This window comes from Bacillus rossius, chromosome 2 (genome assembly GCF_032445375.1).
Source record: "Bacillus rossius redtenbacheri isolate Brsri chromosome 2, Brsri_v3, whole genome shotgun sequence".
NCBI classification, from domain to species: Eukaryota; Metazoa; Arthropoda; class Insecta; order Phasmatodea; family Bacillidae; genus Bacillus; species Bacillus rossius.
In genome coordinates, this window is record NC_086331.1 from 115637607 (window position 1) to 115656976 (window position 19370).

At 35.7% G+C, this 19370-nt stretch overlaps 1 protein-coding gene across 4 annotated transcripts; it reads left to right on the top strand.

The window, feature by feature from the left end:
* The first annotated feature begins 169 nt into the window (after positions 1 to 169).
* Positions 170 to 19009, top strand: LOC134529655 (uncharacterized). 4 transcript variants are annotated; one of them, XM_063363974.1, is made up of 8 exons: positions 467 to 7670; positions 7860 to 8025; positions 11321 to 11436; positions 15840 to 16034; positions 16443 to 16829; positions 16928 to 17136; positions 18133 to 18292; positions 18861 to 19009. In XM_063363974.1, exons 4-8 carry the CDS (start codon positions 15842 to 15844, stop codon positions 18953 to 18955), a joined length of 1044 nt encoding a protein of 347 aa, XP_063220044.1. In that variant the 5' UTR covers positions 467 to 7670; positions 7860 to 8025; positions 11321 to 11436; positions 15840 to 15841; the 3' UTR covers positions 18956 to 19009. The 4 variants fall into 4 exon arrangements, 1 of the variants encoding a protein (XP_063220044.1); XR_010074653.1 differs by lacking the exons at positions 467 to 7670; positions 18133 to 18292; positions 18861 to 19009 and adding an exon at positions 170 to 454 and having other exon boundaries at positions 11321 to 16034; positions 16928 to 17212; XR_010074652.1 differs by lacking the exons at positions 18133 to 18292; positions 18861 to 19009 and having other exon boundaries at positions 465 to 7670; positions 11321 to 16034; positions 16928 to 17212.
* The last annotated feature ends 361 nt before the right edge of the window (positions 19010 to 19370 follow it).

The window sequence follows — 19370 nt, forward strand, 5'->3', positions numbered from 1 at the left end:
AATTACATTTTATTGGGAAATTTTTATTCATTTATAAACCAGAAAATATATTTGTTTAAGAAACGTTCTTAAAAAAACATTTAGTAATTATAATCCTCTGCATTCGGAAATGATTATGCATTTACCGTATTAATTCATAGGATGGTCTGAACATTACACACAGATTAGGTTTTAGCTGAAGGCTTCCTTAACAAATTTCACTATCCAAATTTTTCAACAGCGTCGTTAGTTTTTCTGTATATGCTTTTACCAACACTAAAGTGTGGAAAATGACTGAAGTAATCTGCGCATAATATGCTTAAATTGAATTTTTATTCATTATCTAATGAATTAAAAACGTTTAAATATATACATACTAAAGCGAAATATTTACTTGTCTTTAAACGGGAAAATATTTTTGTTTTAAAGAAACGTACTATTAAAATAACTAACTTAATATTAATCTCTTTAACCAGTAAGTATAATGCATTTATTAATTCATAGAGATCAAACCAAGGATTGTTTGTAGATTACACAAAGGCTTACATTATAAATTGCCTATCCGAATATTTTAAATGGTTTATTTGAGAATTTTTATTGTAATTTTACTATAAACTGAGTGCGTTGAATGGCTGCAGTAGCATTCGTGAAACATATTATGTATTCTCTTAATCTTTTAAAATCACTGATATATTTAAAAAAAAAAAACATTATTATAAAAATAATTGACTTTAACATTGACTTTATCATAGAACTTGTCATAAATTTTTTTTGTTTGTAAAAAAAATTAATTCAACATTGCTAAATAAATTTCTGTACATGTATTCACTGAAAACGATCAAATAAATGATTTTCCGAACATAACACATACACCCATTTATACCCATATGCTTTTCTAACAAAACCCTTAATCCTCCTTTTTTAACTTCGCGTTTACATTTACTTTATATGTTTGTACATACAACTGACAGCGACGATGACTGAAGTAGGCAGCACGAATTTTGTTCTAATTTCAATTATTTTTCAGTTTTTGAGGATAATTTAGCATTATCACTTTTATAAAATAACTTAAGTTAAAGCTTTTGTTAAATAATATATTTTCAATTATTTATTTATTTTTATTCTGTTTTAAAAACACTACCTGAATAAATACCTACAGCTGTTATTTAGTTTATTTCGTCACAATATAAGCAACGACAGTTGTATGACACAAGGTGTAATATTGAAAATCATTTTAGTGTTGGACTAATATGTAACTATTTTTAGGAAACAACCGAAGTCATTAATGCAAGTTAACGATTCTAAATAAATAATTACTTTAATAATAACTCTCTTTTCAAGTGAGCGGTTTTGAGAGAAAACTATTGTGCACAACCACTGAAAATAAACTGTAAAATAAACAGTGAATTTAACCAATTATTGTGCTATTAAATATTTTTTTTATAACTTATATCTTCCTACAGCCTTGTAAGATGTGAACTACGGTCACATCATTACCCTGGACAGTTACTTGCCGTCGGAGTGATTCACTCAGTTTCTAGTGTGAGGCTAAGTTACATTGCACGAGTGTCGGTGGGTTTGGCTACGTGAGGCTTGGTTTCATGTGACACCTTACGGCCGTGATATAGCGACCAAGAAGACTGAGCGAGTGTTGGAGATTGGAACCAGGTCTGCCAACTATCCACCTGCCTAGTGAGTCCCTACTCGCCTGAGGACCAAGGCGAGTACCACAACTTAAAGCGTCGTTTGCTGATCAGCAGTGGGTACCCTACACCCGGAGTCCAGGGAGAGGTTTGGAATTGGTACCGGGTCACCAGCGAGTAGCAGAGCCGCGAGCGAGTCGCAGTCCAGGCCGCTGGTCGTGGCTGATCCTGGGGTTGCGCCCAGGACCCAGAGGAGGAGAGAGGACCAGGCAGAAGCTCAGGCATTCCTGGACGAGATGAACCATCGCCTGGATATGCGGCCATATCGCTGAGCCGCGGACCGAGAGGCAGTAGTACCCATTGCCCGCCCGAGTACCTATATTGGCGTCGACTGACTGGTCTCTTCGTGAACTAGCGAAGTTAAAAAGGACTGAGGCTGCCTGTATTATTAGGACTGTTAGTGTTCAGAGGGCAGCCTGTCGTAATAATATATAAGTTATAAATGTAATTTCCATGTGGTTTATGTATTTTAATACCAGCTACACATTAGGTTTAATTAATAGCTCACCGAGGATGATTGTTCTTTAAGACCTGTTGTGTTTATCTTATGGCCAAGGTATGAGAGAGATTTTTCGTGGACTGGGAGCAGTGTATGGTTTTTGCCTACTCGTGCCTGAACTGAGTTTATTTTGTTACCAGAGTAGTGGCCAACGAGTCGCCAGCAAAACGAGAGAAAGGGAACGCAGGCCATGTTGGAAATTATGTTTAAACTATTTGTATTGTCATGATTGAAATAATGACTAGCTCGAGTTCATTCTGTTGTGAGTGGCCGAAGCGCTGGCACCTGCTGCACTGCGTGGGGCGCCGGACGCCTGTAGCGTCCACTCTTATGAGCCGCCTGCGAGCTCGCGTAGGGCGCGAATGCGCTCATGATCGCAGGCCTGAGGCACCATCTCTCTTCTGCCTGGTCCCGCGGTTTTCCAGAAACCACAAGTTATAGACAGACAGTCCTGGAGGAAGTCGGTCGGGGTGTGTCTATTCACGCCGCGTAGCACGAATCTGCGCGGGATCTCGTCCCTCTGAAGGGGGCCCGAGTGTTGGGCGCCTTGACCGCGCGGTGATACTCGGCGATGGAGCCGTGATTACCTGTATTTCATCACGGCTGCGGTTTTGGTACGTGTGCTCCTTTGAGCGCATGAAATACCCGCGGGTACTGGTGCCCCTGGTCACTAGGGAGGGAGGGGGGCTGTCGGTCGTAGAGACCTCCCGACCGTGGTAACCGGCCGTTCGCTCGTGCTCAGCCCTGAAGGGGCCTCGCCGTCCATCATTGTAGTCGCTCACTCATTGTTCGTGCGACGGTCGCCTATTCACTCAGGGCCACCCACTGACCTTCCCCCGGGGCTAGTTAACTGGGTTCAGACTAGGCTACAGGAAAGCTATATCCCAGAAAACAATAGTTTGTGAAAATTTTGCCCAAAGATGAATTTTTGCACAGTGGTAGAGTCAACTATGCTAAATAATATATCGAATGTTTACCGCTGTAGCCATTGTGTGTATCACCGAAAACGTGCAGTTAGGTCCCAGATGACAGCGACTCACAACAGTCCATTAAATTGCTTCTCATTTACGCAGTTTTTAACATAGCCTCTCCATAAATGCATCAAAATAATCTAGAAACACTATTTAACACATTTATATTAAAACATGTGCCAAATATTAGTATAAAAGGTATGATAGAAATTGATGAAGTAATAAAAAAAGTGTTTTTTTTTTTATCTCAGTCAATGACATAAAAATATTAATCACATTAAAATTAATGGTCCGATGTAATAATTACCTTGAAAAAAGTTTGTGCATATTTCGTAAGCTGAAATGTGATATATTTGAAGAGGCTTGTGTAATTTATTAAATCGCTAGAGCGATCCGAGTGTAGCAGTGTTGTGTACGTATTGCGACAGTGCTACAGCTGCAAAGGCTGGGGTGACTTTCGCTCCCATGAAATCCAGGTTTTGTAACCTATGAAATATTCACCCCTAACTGAGATTTGGTACAGTTGTGATATCATCTTTTTCTAGTTACATGTGAAATTAACCTCCGCAAACCTTGTGCTTTACACCAAAAAGGTAAAGTGAACTTTGAATAATAGCTTCTTGAGTGCTCCACAATATTGCATTCCGTAAACGTTATTACTGTAGTAAACCAAACAAAATTATTCTAAATATATTATTCAACGTGATATAATTGAAAAATGTTTCATATTATGAAATATATATATATTTAATTATAAAATTAATGAAAATACAGATAACATAAACCTGAATGGACCGACTTAAAAGACGTTAGAAAAGATTGTTGCATGATTCTTAAGCATTAAAATGGTATATTGCTCTGACTCAATTGATATGACCGGTGAAAGGTTCCGAGCGGCGTAGTGCGTATTGTACTGCGGGAGCCTAAAGTTGCTCGGGTTGGGGCAAATTTCGGTCTTAGGGAACTAAGGTTTTTAATAACGCTGTATTTTTCAACAGTGGTAGAATCAACATTTTTTTAGTAACATATCAAAAGTTTTCTCCTGCAAACCTTGTGCATCACACATAAAACGTGCGGTTATGTCGTGCTTAGATGTTGCGAAGGCCCTGCGTCGCATTAAAAGTGATGCGGTTGGTAATGACAAACCATTTGTTGTACCTGTGTTGGAGCAAATTTTTAATGCAACACTTACTACAGGTCAATATCTGACTATATGGAAGTACTCGTTTATTAAACCAATTCCAAAAATTAAGTCTCCAGAATAATCCAAAGACTTCCACCCTATAAGCATCCTACCTGCTGTTTCCAAAGCTCTTGAACACCTGGTGCATCAGCAAACTGTACATACCTATGAAAAGAAAATCTTTTAGATACTTTCCAGTCAGGTTTCAGACCTGGTCACAGCACCACTACTGCCCTAATTATTGCTATGGATAATATACGTCGTTTTATTGATAAGGGGGTACTAACGATTTTAATGCTGCTTGACCTCAGTAAAGCTTTTGATTCGGTAGACCATGCCCTTTTACTAAGTAAAATTTCAGTTCTCTACAACTTCTCTCATAGAGTTTGGCTTGGTTCGAATCCTATATTAGCGGTCGTTGCCGATGTGTCGCCCTTGATAGTGAATTGTCCTGTTGGCTCCTTGTAAAATCGGGAGTTCCTCAGGGTTAGATTCTTGGTTCACTTATATTTGCAATTTTTATTAATGACTTACCTAAATGCCTCAAAACTTGCCAATATCACATGTACACAGATGATGTTCAGATTTATCTTCATACCAAAGTTGTTGTATATTTATTAAGCTTTAAAGTTAAATATTGTGAAGAGGCGTTCCAGTAACGAAGACTGTGCGAAGACAGTGACGGGACCCTAGTGCGCGGCTGAGTGGCGGACGAGTCTGCGAGTGGACAGGTGCGAGGTTAGGGGCGAATCGCTGTTGAGCCTTGCTCCTGTGAAGAGGTGAACTGCGGACTTGAAGAGCAATTAGTGACTTGTGGACAGATATCAAGTGTGGATATTTAATCAGTTCTGTAAATAGAGAAAACCATAAAATAATTATTTGGGCTATCCTTCACGAACCCTGTTTCCCCACGAACTCGTAACAATATTTATACTAGCTGTGCCTGCGACTCCGTCCGCGCGGGCGTTCGGTTAGGGATAAATTACCCATACAGCACAAAATGTTACAGATATGTTTCAGAAATATAACTTTTGAAACATTGTAACATGTTTGAAACATTTCGCAACCTACCTGAAACATCTCGGATATATTTCAGAAACGTCAAAATGTCCGCCCTGTGAAATATTTCAATGAAACCTCCCTGCAACATCAAATGGTAATGTTTCTGAAATGTTTCCACTAATGTCCCATCAATATTTCTGAAACATTTAACCGAAATATTTCCATAAATGTTCTGAAATACATACAAAATGTATCATGTGACCTAAAATACCTCTGGAAATTAGGATGACTGAGGGTATATTTATAATTTAAAATAGTATTGCACTTTAATAGATACCATAATGTTACAGCTGCATTGGTCAGCTAGTTGCAGTGAAGTGCAGTGACTGTGTTCCAATTCATCACAGCATGCCCTCGTACACTTCCTCTTGATCACTTAGTGCATAATGCCCCTTGACCACTCCCTTAGAAAGTGTTAATCGGTGGATTGATATGATCTTGTTCGTATCTTCTTGTTTTCGTCAAGTTTTGCTTGTCCTTAGTAATGTGTCGTTTTTTGATTATATAAAAAAATAGATATTGTAATATTATTTTGTTTGAAATTATTTTAAAGATGTGCTCTGGTATGGCATATAATGTAAATTTTTGTCGTTTTTAATGTAATGATAATTGATTATATTACTTAATAATTTGGCTTGTACAATTGCTGAAAAACCAATTAAAAATCTACTTATAATTTCTAATGTAAGATTAAAAAGGCCTGCCAACAAAATCCAACAATTCATGTAAATTAATGAAACCATATTCTCCACCCTACTGAGCTAATTTTATATATATGAACCAAGTTAAAGAAATAATTTAATTAATCTAATTAGACATCAGATGTGTTCCCAGGTCAGCGTACCAGACTTGCCTAACATTAAGTTTACAAACTATTTTATTATTTTAAAAACAAATTATGGTCATGAAAGTAAAATTTAAATAAGTCTTCAGTATGCTTGCAAAGTGAATGAAACTTACATGAATGTCATAGGAAGCCCAGCACTGGTGTCCATGGTTCCTGTCCATTGCATTTTATTTTAATGGGGAATTTGAATGTGATATAGTGGCAGGCAGGCATGCATCTACATCACTAATATACCTATATACAATACACTAACATATTATAATAGAAAATTCCTACTTGTATGTTGCACAGGAAACCGGTATTAACATAATGAACAGCCATGAGACTTGACCTGTGCTCGTATTGTGATGTACTTTTCTCCTTATTTAATGCTATAGTAAGTATATATGGCTGGTGCTTATGATTTGTACATTTGCAAGAAAAAAATGTGTGCTTGAAAACCCTCAAAATACATGTAACAATTTTATGTTATAATTAATGTCTTTTTCTTCTTAAACACACACATACTAATTTACAGAGGGTCTAAATATGAAACAATGCAGTCTTAATACAAATTCATCATATAGCTTTATAATCGACATATTGTTTTCCATTTCACACAAGCTCAACATAAATGAGACTGGACTGGAATCGGCTGTCCTCACTAAACGAAAAACTTGTCTGACCAGCCTAAATGAAGTGAGATGGTGGTGTAGTAGTGGAATATAAATGGGAATGAAACAAATGTGCGTTGAGAAATACTCTTTAACATTGCAATGTCACTTTTCCCAATTGAAAGACTTATTGTATCAGACAAGAGCTCAAATTGATCCAGCTTCCCTAACATTGAGTGGCCAGTGACTTGTTGAAGATACAATAGTGGCAGTCCATAAAAATTCTGGTTTCCGTAATTTTTTCTATAAAAAGCATGTTCAATTTAAGCACTTTTCGCGCAGGTTACTTCAGTCATTCGGCGCACTTTTTTGTTGGTAAAAGTATATACAGAAGATCTCACGGCCCAGCTTAAAATTGTGGATGGTACAAATTGTTAAGAAAGCCTTGGGCAAACGCTAGAATAATAAGTAAAGTGTGGACAATCCTTAGTTTGATCCCTATGAATTAAAATTTATAATAAAAATCTGGCTGCCGTGGTCCATGATTAGTTAGTTTTTTTTTTTTAAGTACTTATTTTTCAAACTTAAATATTTTCTGGTTTATTACTGAGTATACCCTACACTTTTGTTTGCTTATTGTAAAACATTTGTTTTCTTGACTGACATTGAAGAAAAAAATTATTCAATTCAAGCTCAAATTTGCGCCGCCGTCTTCAGTCATTCGGCGCACTTTTTTGTTGGTAAAAGTATATACAGAAGATCTCACGGCCCAGATTAAAATTGTGGATGGTAAAAATTGTAAAGGAAGCCTTGGGCAAACGCTGGAATAATAAGTAATGTGTGGACAATCCTTAGTTTGATCCCTATGAATTAAAATTTATAATAAAAATCTGGCTACAGTGGTCAATGATTAGTTTTTGTTTTTTTAAGTGCTTATTTTTCTAACTCAAATATTTTCTGGTTTATTGCTGAGTAGAACTTTCACTTTTGTATGCTTTTTGTAAAACTTTTTTTTTTGACAGGCATTGAAGAAAAAAATTATTCAATTCAAGCACTTTTCGCGCAAGCTACTTCAGTCATTCGGCGCATTTTTTTGTTGGTAAAAGTATATACAGAAGATCTCACGGCCCAGCTTAAAATCGTGGATGGTACAAATTGTAAAGAAAGACTTGGGCTAAAGTTGGAATAGTAAGTAATGTGTGGACAATCCTTAGTTTGATCCCTATAAATTAAAATTTATTATAAAAATCTGGCACTGTGGTCCATGATTAGTCAGTGTTTTTTTTAAGTACTTATTTTTAAAACTTAAATATTTTCAGGTTAATTACTGAGTAGACCCTACACTTTTGTATGCTTATTATAAAACAATTTCTTTCTTGATTGAGAATGTAGAAAAAAATTATTCAGTTGAAGCATTTACGCGCAGGCTATTTCAGTGATTCGGCACACTTTTTTGTTGGTAAAAGTATATACAGAAGATCTCACGGGCCAGGTTAATATTGTGGATGGTACAAATTGTAAAGTATACCTTTAGCTAACATTGGAATCTTGTGTTATGTTCGGACAATCGTTAATTTTATTCCAATGAATTAATATAATTTTAATATTTCATTTGTAAGATTATTTGTGTAGGTTGAGTATAATCTCTATATTACTTTGAAAAAAATAGTTGCGGGTTTTGGTAATAATACTCTGTGTTTATTAATTGCTTTGCTTTTGTATTTTTGACTATTTTTTTCATTTGGCTATGATGTTTTTGGTTGCGGTAGTATTTTGCTCTGCCCATCACCCTGCGCCATCTTGTTTCCGGTGTTGTTGTTGGTATATACAATATAGAACTTTACCGAGCTGTGGTAACCTCAAAAGTCACAGAATCTGAAAAATGTTTTTACAGGAAGGTAACAAAACAAAATCGATTTTGATATTTATTAAAAAAAACTACACATTTACACAACAAATTATATTAAAAAGTATAAATCAAAATTAAACCAATCAAACTTGCCGTCACCCGACCTCTGTGAAAGGTCCGGGGGGTACCTGACGGGCGCTATGGGCGTCGCGATGCTCTTGTTGTCCGGAGGGGCGCCAGGCTAGCGGGCTGCTAGGCCGTTGATGTTGGGTCGTGGGTACTCTGCCCCCGCGTGCCCCGCCAGGTACACAGCTTGAATGTAACCTGAATGGTTCTACCTTGACTGTGAAGGCCGCTCAGCCGTGTGGAGGACGGGAGATTACGGAAAATGATATACGAGTTGGCGAGAATACATTTAATTTGGGAGTTTCACCGGGGGTCTATGTGGGTACACGGTACGCTCTACAAGTCCGCTCCGCGGTTCAGCCCCGCTACAAAAATTCTCACCAACACCTGTTAACAAGGGGAAAAAAAACAACACCACGTGACAATGGTTACCGCTGCAGTCTCGCGGGACGTGGGTCGATGCTCGCTGGAGACGGCCAGCGCCGAAAGTTAACGGGTGCAGGGGGGGCTCTATGAGCGGGCTCCTAAATTCGGCGAAACACTTACGTGTGTGCAGCCGGCAGGCATATGCACGGAGTCCTATAAACACTTTCGCTGGAGCCGGCCAGTACCGTACGTTCTGTGATACGATACATAGCGCGGTATCACATTGAAGATGGTCGGGATAGGCCCGGCTCCGCAAAATACGCGCCGAGTCGACGTGGGCAGCGGTGAATTAACAAAAGGTTTTAAATTTAAAGATTTAGTACAGAAAAAAATAATCAAAGAAAGAAAACTTGGATGCTGCCCACGGACACACGTCTGTTCCCGGCGAGGAGTGGTTGGAGACTGCCGGACATGGTCGCCTCGCAAGGAAGAGAAACTTTCTCTTCTTTGTGAGTCGGCATCAAAAAACTTATATTAATTTAATTTACTCTATTACCAGTTAAAACATTTTCCAGGTGCCCAATTAAAATGTAGCACCTGGTAATTGGGTGCTTAAGGCTTAACAATGGTTTTAATGTATTTAATTATTTAAATTGTGACATCAAGTTGGCGACTGTAAATTTACTAACATATTGTCCCACTGCGAATTGTTTTAGAGGGATTTCTCCTATTCTGACTTGATCATAGTCACGGGCATTTTAACTAAGGCCAGTGGCCGCGGTGACTGTTAATGAGGTTTGTTGTCTGCTCCGTGCGTGGTGTACTCGCCCGGAGTGGCTACGACGCACTTATTACATGTCGGGTAATTAGTAATTTCGTACTAATGACTTTTCCCTTAATTGAATTATGGGTTCGAGCCTCCAGGGTTCCGTACCTTTAAATTTCATTATGTCTATTGGGGTCACGCCCGAGGCGCTCGCCTGACTCAATCCGGCTGGGCAAGGGGCGCGCTCCGAAAACGGGATACGGTACTGGCGGTGCGGAGCACGGGCTTAACGGCAATGGTCGGTACGACGTCAAACTTATCAATTAAAATATAAAATTGTTATATAGATGATAGTAATTTTTTTAATAATATTATTTCGTTTACGTAGTTTGCTCCTTCTACTACAACTGCTCTTAAGCTCTTAAGACGCCCTATCTAGCTATTTTATATTCGTATCACTTGTGATTTATTTTGATTTGATAAAAAAAAAAGGCAGCGCAAGACGGAGCCTAGCAGTAAATAAATATTATTGCTAGTGTATAACTTTTAAATGTTTATATGACAAGATATTAACAAAGACGAAATTTATTACGGGCAAATATGGCACAAATCAAAGTTTTCTGCGGATGTAATACTCTCGTAACTAAATGTAGGTAAACGATTTATTATCTAAAATGATGTCAATAAGCATTAAAGAATGATGATTTGGTATTGCGATAGAAAATTTACAACTTACTTTAAACTATTAACTAGTATATAGGGTCTCTAAAATCCAAATTTTTAAAGTAAATACACAAAATAATATTAACACAACAGTACTTCCACACAAACTATATTCAAATGAGATCACAAATTTATTGTAAACAAATAATATAAATAATTTTATAATATGCAGTACAAAATTTTAAAATAATATGAATGGCGAGTTATACTTTGTACAAAATAGAAGGTAGCTAGTTTGGCCTAACTCGTCAACAATGAAGTCATTAGAGATAGAGAAACTTATTCAAACAGACAATGGGGTTTTGGATTGTAACTTCTATGATCTATGTTATGAAACCAGCCAAGAATGCACCTGAAGTAAGTTAAGAACCATGTATAACCATAATCAGAAAGCCACACCAGGTCAAACCAGGTTCTTTCCATTTGAATACTTAACAATAGAGGCAAAGATGCAAAGGGGTATTTTCAATAACAAATAACAACGTAGTCTGAGAAGTAGACTTTAATAAAAATATATATATATATATATATATATATAAATATATAATATATACAATACATGAAACTTTTAACTGACTCTCTATGCAGATGTTCTTGGAGATTTTTGCTGGAAAAAAAAAGAAGAAAAAACAATTATTTTTAACTTGTTTCAGGTCAATTCCCATACAGCACACTTGGTGTAAGAAACGTCGCATCGACGTGGTAATGTCGAAATGTGGTCACGTCACCAAAACCGACGTCGAATCGACGTGGTCTTTGAAACCATGAAGTAAGTGTACATTGTCCACGTCGGAGCGACGTGTTTTTCTGTTTCTCTGAGGTTCGAGTCGCCTACACGACGTCGGTATGACGTCTATCTTTCGACCATCATGTTCAGTTTTAGAAAGTAATAACTGTATAATTAATTAATGTAAAATTATAATAATATAACATTATTAAATGTTCATTGTCCTTTTTACTAAATGTAATAAGTATTTTTTAAAAATTAGATTTCAACTGATGTTTGAATTGTTTCTGCGCAGTTGGTCATTTGCTCATTTCCTGTTAATGGCGTGTTTTTGGTATGTTATTGGCACGGCCGTGGTTATTGGTGTTGTTTTGGACTAGTTTGGTAAGTTTAGATTTGTAACGGCTAGGTACTATTTAATGCAGTTTTGTTTGTTATGTTTAGAATGATGAAGTGTATATTTATGTTGTGGATTTACGAATCCTATCTCCAATGTTGTATACATAACCTCCATAGACACACTTCACGTACGGCCGTTTCCGAATATAACATGTTGGGCTTGTGTACACAAATGTTCCCGTCACTTTTTGTGAATAATATATTGAGGACTTATTTTGTTGGTTTTTAAAAGCATTCGCAGGTGTATTGTAGAATATATACAAAATAGGTGCTTATTCATGAAAGAGCAGCTGTTATATTTTATTATTTTAATTTTGTAATGCTTTTAATACTTTTCTTGTACCTGTTTATGTGGTTGTATTCATGTTTATTTGTAATTTTCTTTTGACATATTCTATACCATTGTATGGTTTATTGAATGAAATAAAAATTCAAATGAAATCAAATACGATACTAAACAAAGGTTAAGTTAGGTTGGGTACGTAACGTTGCGTGTTGTTACGTAGGAAATCGGAATAATGCATGTTTATGATTCCTGTTGCAGTGGTAAATGGTTACAGGTCAAAATAGGGACAGTGGCTCACTTTAACCTACTGAAATGATACTTTGAAGTTGCATTGCAGTATCAATACAAGAATTGTGGGTAATATTTGGGTAAATATGTAGATTAGCGGTATTTCCTTAAAAAAACACAATGTTACTCTCCAGTTTTACCAAAATGGCTATATCTCCTAAATATTTGGAATTTCTTATCTCCACCACCTTTAATGAAAAGAGGAAGTTAAGGAGCACAAAATGACACTATTTTGTGATTTTTAATATTTTCTGTTAACAGATATCGTTACTCTCCAGTTTTACCGTATTTTAATGTAGGTACCATAAATTCATATAAACTATTATTCTTATGATGTCACACATTTATTTGTAATATTGGTAAAAGTTTCGTATTGCGTCTCTAAGGAGATCACTTGATCCTGAGGACACGATCCTGTAAATATTGATGCTGTGGTACATGATGCTTGCTGTTGTGATTTAGCACGGTTTGTTAGGTTAGTACAGCTGCATTAAGTATACTTCAATAACATGCCATCATAATGAAGGTATCTCCTTGTATACGCAATACGAAACTTTTACCGTAATATTAATATTGTGATCATGAGTCATGACGTACAAAATGAATTGTACGTAATTACTTTTACATGCTGACTAAAAACGGCGTATGAATACGTTAGGAAATTTACCTTACAAGTGACAAAATCGCACAGTGTTTTCAATTACCTTGGGTGTAGCCGTCAATTACTATTTTTTTTACTGAAGGGTTTCTATTGGATGATTTAAAATACGTACTATTTTGTCTCGTCTGAGGACAAGTTTAGGAGAAATCGCCATTTATACATTTCATTATGATCCAAAATGGTAAAGTTATAATATTAAGTACGTACAAAAATTTGAATCGGTAGACATTAAATTTAGTTTTGTTTTACCATGTTTAAAATATATAGCTTCTGTCACAAATACAAAGTTACATTGATAAAAGTTCAGAATAAAAAAATTTGCTACCATGTTGAAATTATTTTGTAGGGAATAATCTATTAGTAGGCCTTTTTAAGTAATATGACTATGTCACTATAGTGACATATTGTTTTTGTGTGTTTAGGAAATGGCTACGAAAAGAAAAGGCAACTATAAATCTTCTATTTGTGAAAGGCATTTACGAAGGAGAATTTGCAAACAAACAGATATAGAGCTCCTGGAAGTCGAATCAATATCGGCTCGACAGCTTTCCCAAATAAGTTATGGTGGTGTAAATGGTACAACTTTAGTATCACATTGCGAAGCAAATGCACTAGAACCTTTTAATGAAAAATCTGCACATTCCGAGATACTAGAAATAAAAACTCTACCAGAAATTTGTAATGAAACGGATTTAGGAACACACTTAAAATGTGTTGCAGCAGGGTCAGATGTTTTTGCAGACAGTGTATTTGCAAATACATGTTCAGAAGATACTTGCATGGCTTCCGATTCAGATTATGTAAATTACGCACAATCTGTTTGTGAACGTAATTTGGAAACAGGCTTGACCAGTTGGGCCCTAGATTACAATGTTTCACATGCAGCTGTAACAAGCTTGTTGAAATTATTAAAGGCTACCGGGCTACATGAAGATCTCCCAACAGATGCACGTTCATTATTGGCCACTCCCCGAACAATTACAGTAAATGATTTGGGAACAGGAAAATACTGTCATTTTGGTTTACACGGCACATGTAAAGTTATTTTGAGAGATGCTAAAATGTCTAAAGTTAATGTAGAGTGTCTGCAGCTATTGATTTGCATAGATGGTTTGCCATTATCAAGGTCCTCATCAAGTTGTCTTTGGCCAATATTGTGTTCAGCTACAATAACAAAAAAAGTATTCATTGTTGGTGCATACCAGGGCAATACCAAGCCTGATAATGCAAATATCTTTCTTGACAAGTTTGTACAGGAAGTAACTGGTATCATAAATGAAGGTATTCTGGATAGTGAACGAAGAGTGCCGGTGCGTGTTCATGCAGTTATATGTGATGCACCGGCAAAATCATTTGTGTTATCAGTCAAAGGTCACAGTGGCTATAACAGTTGTACTAAATGTACTGTTGTTGGGGAATATTGTGAAAGAAGAGTGTGCTTTCCTGGCATTAATTTTACAAAGAGAACCGATGATGATTTTTTAAAACATAGTGATAAGGAACATCATTTAGGTAGAACGGTTCTTCAAGGAATTCCACATTTTGGCCCAGTTTCCAACGTACCATTAGATTATATGCATCTGGTTTGTTTGGGTGTTGTAAGGAAACTTCTTGGAATGTGGACTAATGGTCCTTCATCAGTACGTCTGTCTTCAACATTAATCAATGCAATTAGTGAAGATTTGCTGGTGCTTAGGGGCTCTGCACCGGATGATTTTTCTCGTAAACCACGATCACTGCATGAGCTTAAGCACTGGAAGGCCACAGAATACAGGCAGTTTCTTTTGTACTCTGGACCTGTGGTTTTGAAAAAGATACTGCCAGTTGTTCAATTCAAACATTTTCTAGGACTTCATGTAGCAATAACCATTCTCACTGGACCCTCAGCCACAAACAGTCATGTTGATTATGCACATAAATTGTTAGTACATTTTGTTTATAATTTTGAAAAACTGTATGGCAAAGAAACAATGTCCTACAACATCCATGGTCTGTTACATCTAGCAGATGATGTTTTGTGTTTTGGGCCGCTTGATACCTTCAGTGCATTCAGGTATGAAAACTATATGCAACATATCAAAAGACTAATTCGAAAACATGAAAAACCGTTGGAACAATTGAGAAAAAGATATGCTGAAATAGAAAATCATGCATCATTATTGAGCAAAGATGAGAATAAAGTAATGTTTTTTAATACTCATACTGATGGTCCATTGTTGAGTGGAATGCAACCAAGAAGACAGTATCAAATGTTACACAAAAGCACAACTGTCATTAAAAGAAGTGATTTGAAAAATAATTGCTGCTATCTTGTGAATGGTCTTATAGTTTCCGTACAGAATATTGTTACTTGTGAAAATGGTACTCATTGCATCATAGGCTACATAAACACCCCTGTGAAGTGTTTATATTCCATACCTTGTAATTCCAAGATCTTGAGTATCAATATCATGAAAGAAGAAAAAGAGTTGCAAATGTGGCCAGTTGATATGATTCATGGGTAATGTTGGAAAATGAAGATAAAAGGCATGATAGTTGTGTTCCCATTGTTGCACACTACAGTTTCCTAAATGTACATTTTATCATAATGTTACAGAATGTCTCTCTCTGCAATTGAACAGCATTAGGCCTACTGAGTTGATGTCAGATCACACCTTTTTTGCGGAATCTGAAGTTCACACAGTAGTCAGTGAAAAACTGGAATAATATATTGTTGAGTTCAGATTTGGTCTCTCCTTGAACATAATTTTTTTTTCCTGATAAACATTGTCTGCTAACCTTAAAATAACATATTTGTTTATTTTTGCTAAGGAATGACTTTTAGCATCATAGAATTTGAGGATGGCCTGCAGGTGGTGCCAACCAAGTGGCTTTGTGATGATGGCACAAGATGTAAGTGGCCCTCATATGTGAACCCAAACAAAGTAATTAAGTCTGTTACTTCTTTGGAGGAACCAAAAGAGGATTGGCATGTTCATCAAGTCATCAGGAATTTTGGTGCAGCAGGTTAGTAAGTTATGATTGTGTGTCTGTGAGCACGAGTGCATGTTAGAGTGCATTGAAGCATTACTTTGCAAAAATTAATTAAATAACAACTTTGTTTAGTGAAAATGTTTACGTTAACACCGATCTCAAGGTTAGGTTTATTTCTATAAACTCATTTGTAATAAATTAAAAATTTTGATGTCATTGCCAAGGTTTTATTTCAGAATTGTTGTATAGTAAGTACATGAAACTAAATTTGAGTTGTTAAGACAGCTACAGTAAAAGTTTAAGTACAAGTATGCAGTTAATGCCTGAGATTCTTAATGGGCTCTCTTAAAATGTTACTTTTTATCTTGGACTACCTATACAGAAGTTTAACGAATGATTTTGGTTATATTAAGAGAAATTTTCATGTTTTTATAATTTCAGACAGTTATGAAAAGGCCATTCAAAAGATGCGTGGTTGTGAGCGATTTTCTGATGTTGAAAGCGATAATGACATAATGAGCAAGAGGAAGAAAAGACAGACTAGAGCAAAAAAAATCTTGGAGTCTAGTTCTTCAGAGACAGATTTTGATGAGAGTCAGTCACTGTTATCACATTTTCCTGCTGCCCCTCATTTCACCAAGCCATTGGCTACTTCCACTCAACTCAGTTGCAAAGAAAAACCACAGGGAAAAAAAATTGCAGTAGCAACTATGCAAGTTCAAAGTTCTGATGTGCTGCCATTGGAAAATTCTGTGACTGTACCAACACAAGAATTGAGGGCAGTTAGTGGTACGAGCCTCAGTGGTACAGAAAATCAAATTGATAAAGGTAGGAAAAGTATTATAATTTGTAAAGAAATTTAAAAGAAAATTAGTACCTAATTGATTGTGTCTGAAATGATTATACAATTGCACTTTGTTTTTCAGAATTCCACAAACTTATTTTGCGCAAGTTGAATCATTTAATTTATAAAGTGGATTCACTGGAAGAAAAATTAATGTCATTGGGAGACAGGAACAAGGTTGTAGTAACAGATGAAGAAGTCTGCATACAGAAATTGTTTCCTCTCAAGACATTTGAAGAAGTGGATCACTGTGAATCGCTGCTAAAAGATGCTACCTTTTGTGATAAGTTGGCAAGTATTTTATATTTTGCTTAACATATATGTACTTCTATATAACTGAAATAAAATTTGTGTTAATTATTTACAATTGCTTGTCGAATTTTTTTAACAATTTTATTTAGGAGGACTCTGTTGCAGAGATGAAGGGAGAAAAAAAAAGCATACGTATGTTATTAGTTTTCTTCCAATGTTTAGTTAGGGTATGATGTAAATGGCCGGATGGCCACAGGGAAAAACAAAATAAGTTTTTATAATTTTTCTTGTTTTTGAGTTTGTTACATCACCTATTTTATTCCTTCGTGAAAGGTGTGTATATTTTACAGGTCATTCCTGATTTCGCAAATTTCATTTATGATCATAATTTTTTTATACAAACTTATTACATTTGGGTTAACATTCACATTTAACTTGGTGTACACTATGATTTACACATGCTCATATTTGTTGAACTTATAAATTTAGGTAGGAGTGGGGGGGTTAATAACAGTCAATAATGAAAAACTAGTTTATCACTCCAAGTATTTATGATTACTGTTCTGCATAGTTTTATTAGAATATCACGCAAGTGGATTTCTTTAACAATTTGGGTAATGTCTATTTTCATATCCCATCGAGAAAAACCAGGCAACCTAAAAACAGTGTGTCATTTTGATGTTTTGATGTTTCATATAAAATTTCAAAGTACAACATAGGTGAAACATATAATATGTGCAGGTTGCCAACAGTGTAGATACTGAACCTGGAACAGGCAGCCTATCCAGTTATTCTGAAAGCAAGGACAACCTCAGTTTTATGACAGGTCTTATGCAAGTCTTTGCTAATGCCTAGTAAATTTACATATATGTAATTGTACCTAATGTACTATAGATGCTAAATGAATTTTTTTTTTTACTTTTGTTACACATAAATGGAATTTTTGTTTTTTTGTTACACATTAATTTCGAAATATTATTTCTTATGAATGTGTTTGTGAAATTTTTATTTTTGTCTTTTTTTTTTTTTTTGTAGATATTATCGCTGAAGGTAATTGGAGGAAATCACTTACAAGGAAGTGTCACAAATTTGCTCAAAAGAATGTTGACAAATCAACTGGCTACAGAGTACAGTTGGTTGGGAGCAAAAGGGAAGAAAAATTTCCGAAAATTGGAACTTTCACATGTTGTTATGAGTGAGTAGCCAGTATTAATTTGGTTAGCCAAAAATGTTTTTCAATTAGTTAAAAATTAATAATTGCAGTGCCTTAGTCAAGTATAAACAGATGTGTATTTGTGTACAGCTGAGGATCAATTTCATGTGTAGCTTGATTATGCTGCCATGGGAATTATTGTTGTGCAGTAAATTATGAAGCAAGCGAGAGTGGGTATTAGCAGAGGATTTAAATTACTGTTATGACTATTTTTGCCACTCCTTTTGGATCTCTTCCTTCTCTGCCACGTCCAAGAATGGTAAATCTGTGACCTGGCGTTTCCAAAGTTTTTAGATATGCTAAACCCCTTGTAATTTCAATTTTTTCTTTGGCCGTTCACATACTTAGTAAATTCATCTGCATTTATAATTATTGTAATAGTGAGTTTAGAAAATTTGTCATAATGCACCCCATGTGATATCAGGCCTTAAAATATAATGTAAAAGCAACAAAATACCAAAATAAATGTTAGTAGTATAGGCACTGATTCCCTGTAACAAAACAATATTTTTTGATGTGGAACTCATTCACCTTCAAAAAATTTTTTCAGGGGTGGTTCGTTTCCATTATCCATCTGCTACTGAGACTGAAGTGTCCATCATTATTTCTAATTGGTTAAAACATGCGAAGAAGAGATGTAGCTAGTGTTGTAAATGAAAAAAAAAGCGTGTGTTTTTTTTACCTCAAAAATAAATGTTTTTCTTTATAAAAAAAATTGTTCCTAGTTTTTTTTTCCCTCCACTTTTCAGGGTTTTTTGTTTTTTTCCATTTTTTTATACTGTAGCCCATACTTTACAGTTAATCTTTATTGTGTATGAAAAAAAGAGCATTTTTTTTGTAAAATAAAACTTTTTTTATAGAAAAAAACATGCTTAGGAAAAAGAGCCTTTTTTATAAACTCTACATGTAGCACTCTTAATAAGCAAGTATATTTTTGTTTAGTTTTTATTTGTGATATGGGCCACCAGTCATCATTATAAGTTCATTGTAGGTACCTATTAACTGGGAAACCGGTCGGTTAAATATTATTTAAAAATTATGGCTTGGGCTTGTACCCTCA

Excerpts from the sequence above, each read along its gene's own strand:
- LOC134529655 (XM_063363974.1), top strand. The coding sequence starts at position 15,842 with ATGACTTTTAGCATCATAGAATTTGAGGATGGCCTGCAGGTGGTGCCA. Across the intron at positions 17,137-18,132 it reads CTACCTTTTGTGATAAGTTG|ATATTATCGCTGAAGGTAAT; the intron begins GCAAGTATTTTA and ends TTTTTTTTGTAG. Across the intron at positions 18,293-18,860 it reads ACTTTCACATGTTGTTATGA|GGGTGGTTCGTTTCCATTAT; the intron begins GTGAGTAGCCAG and ends AAATTTTTTCAG.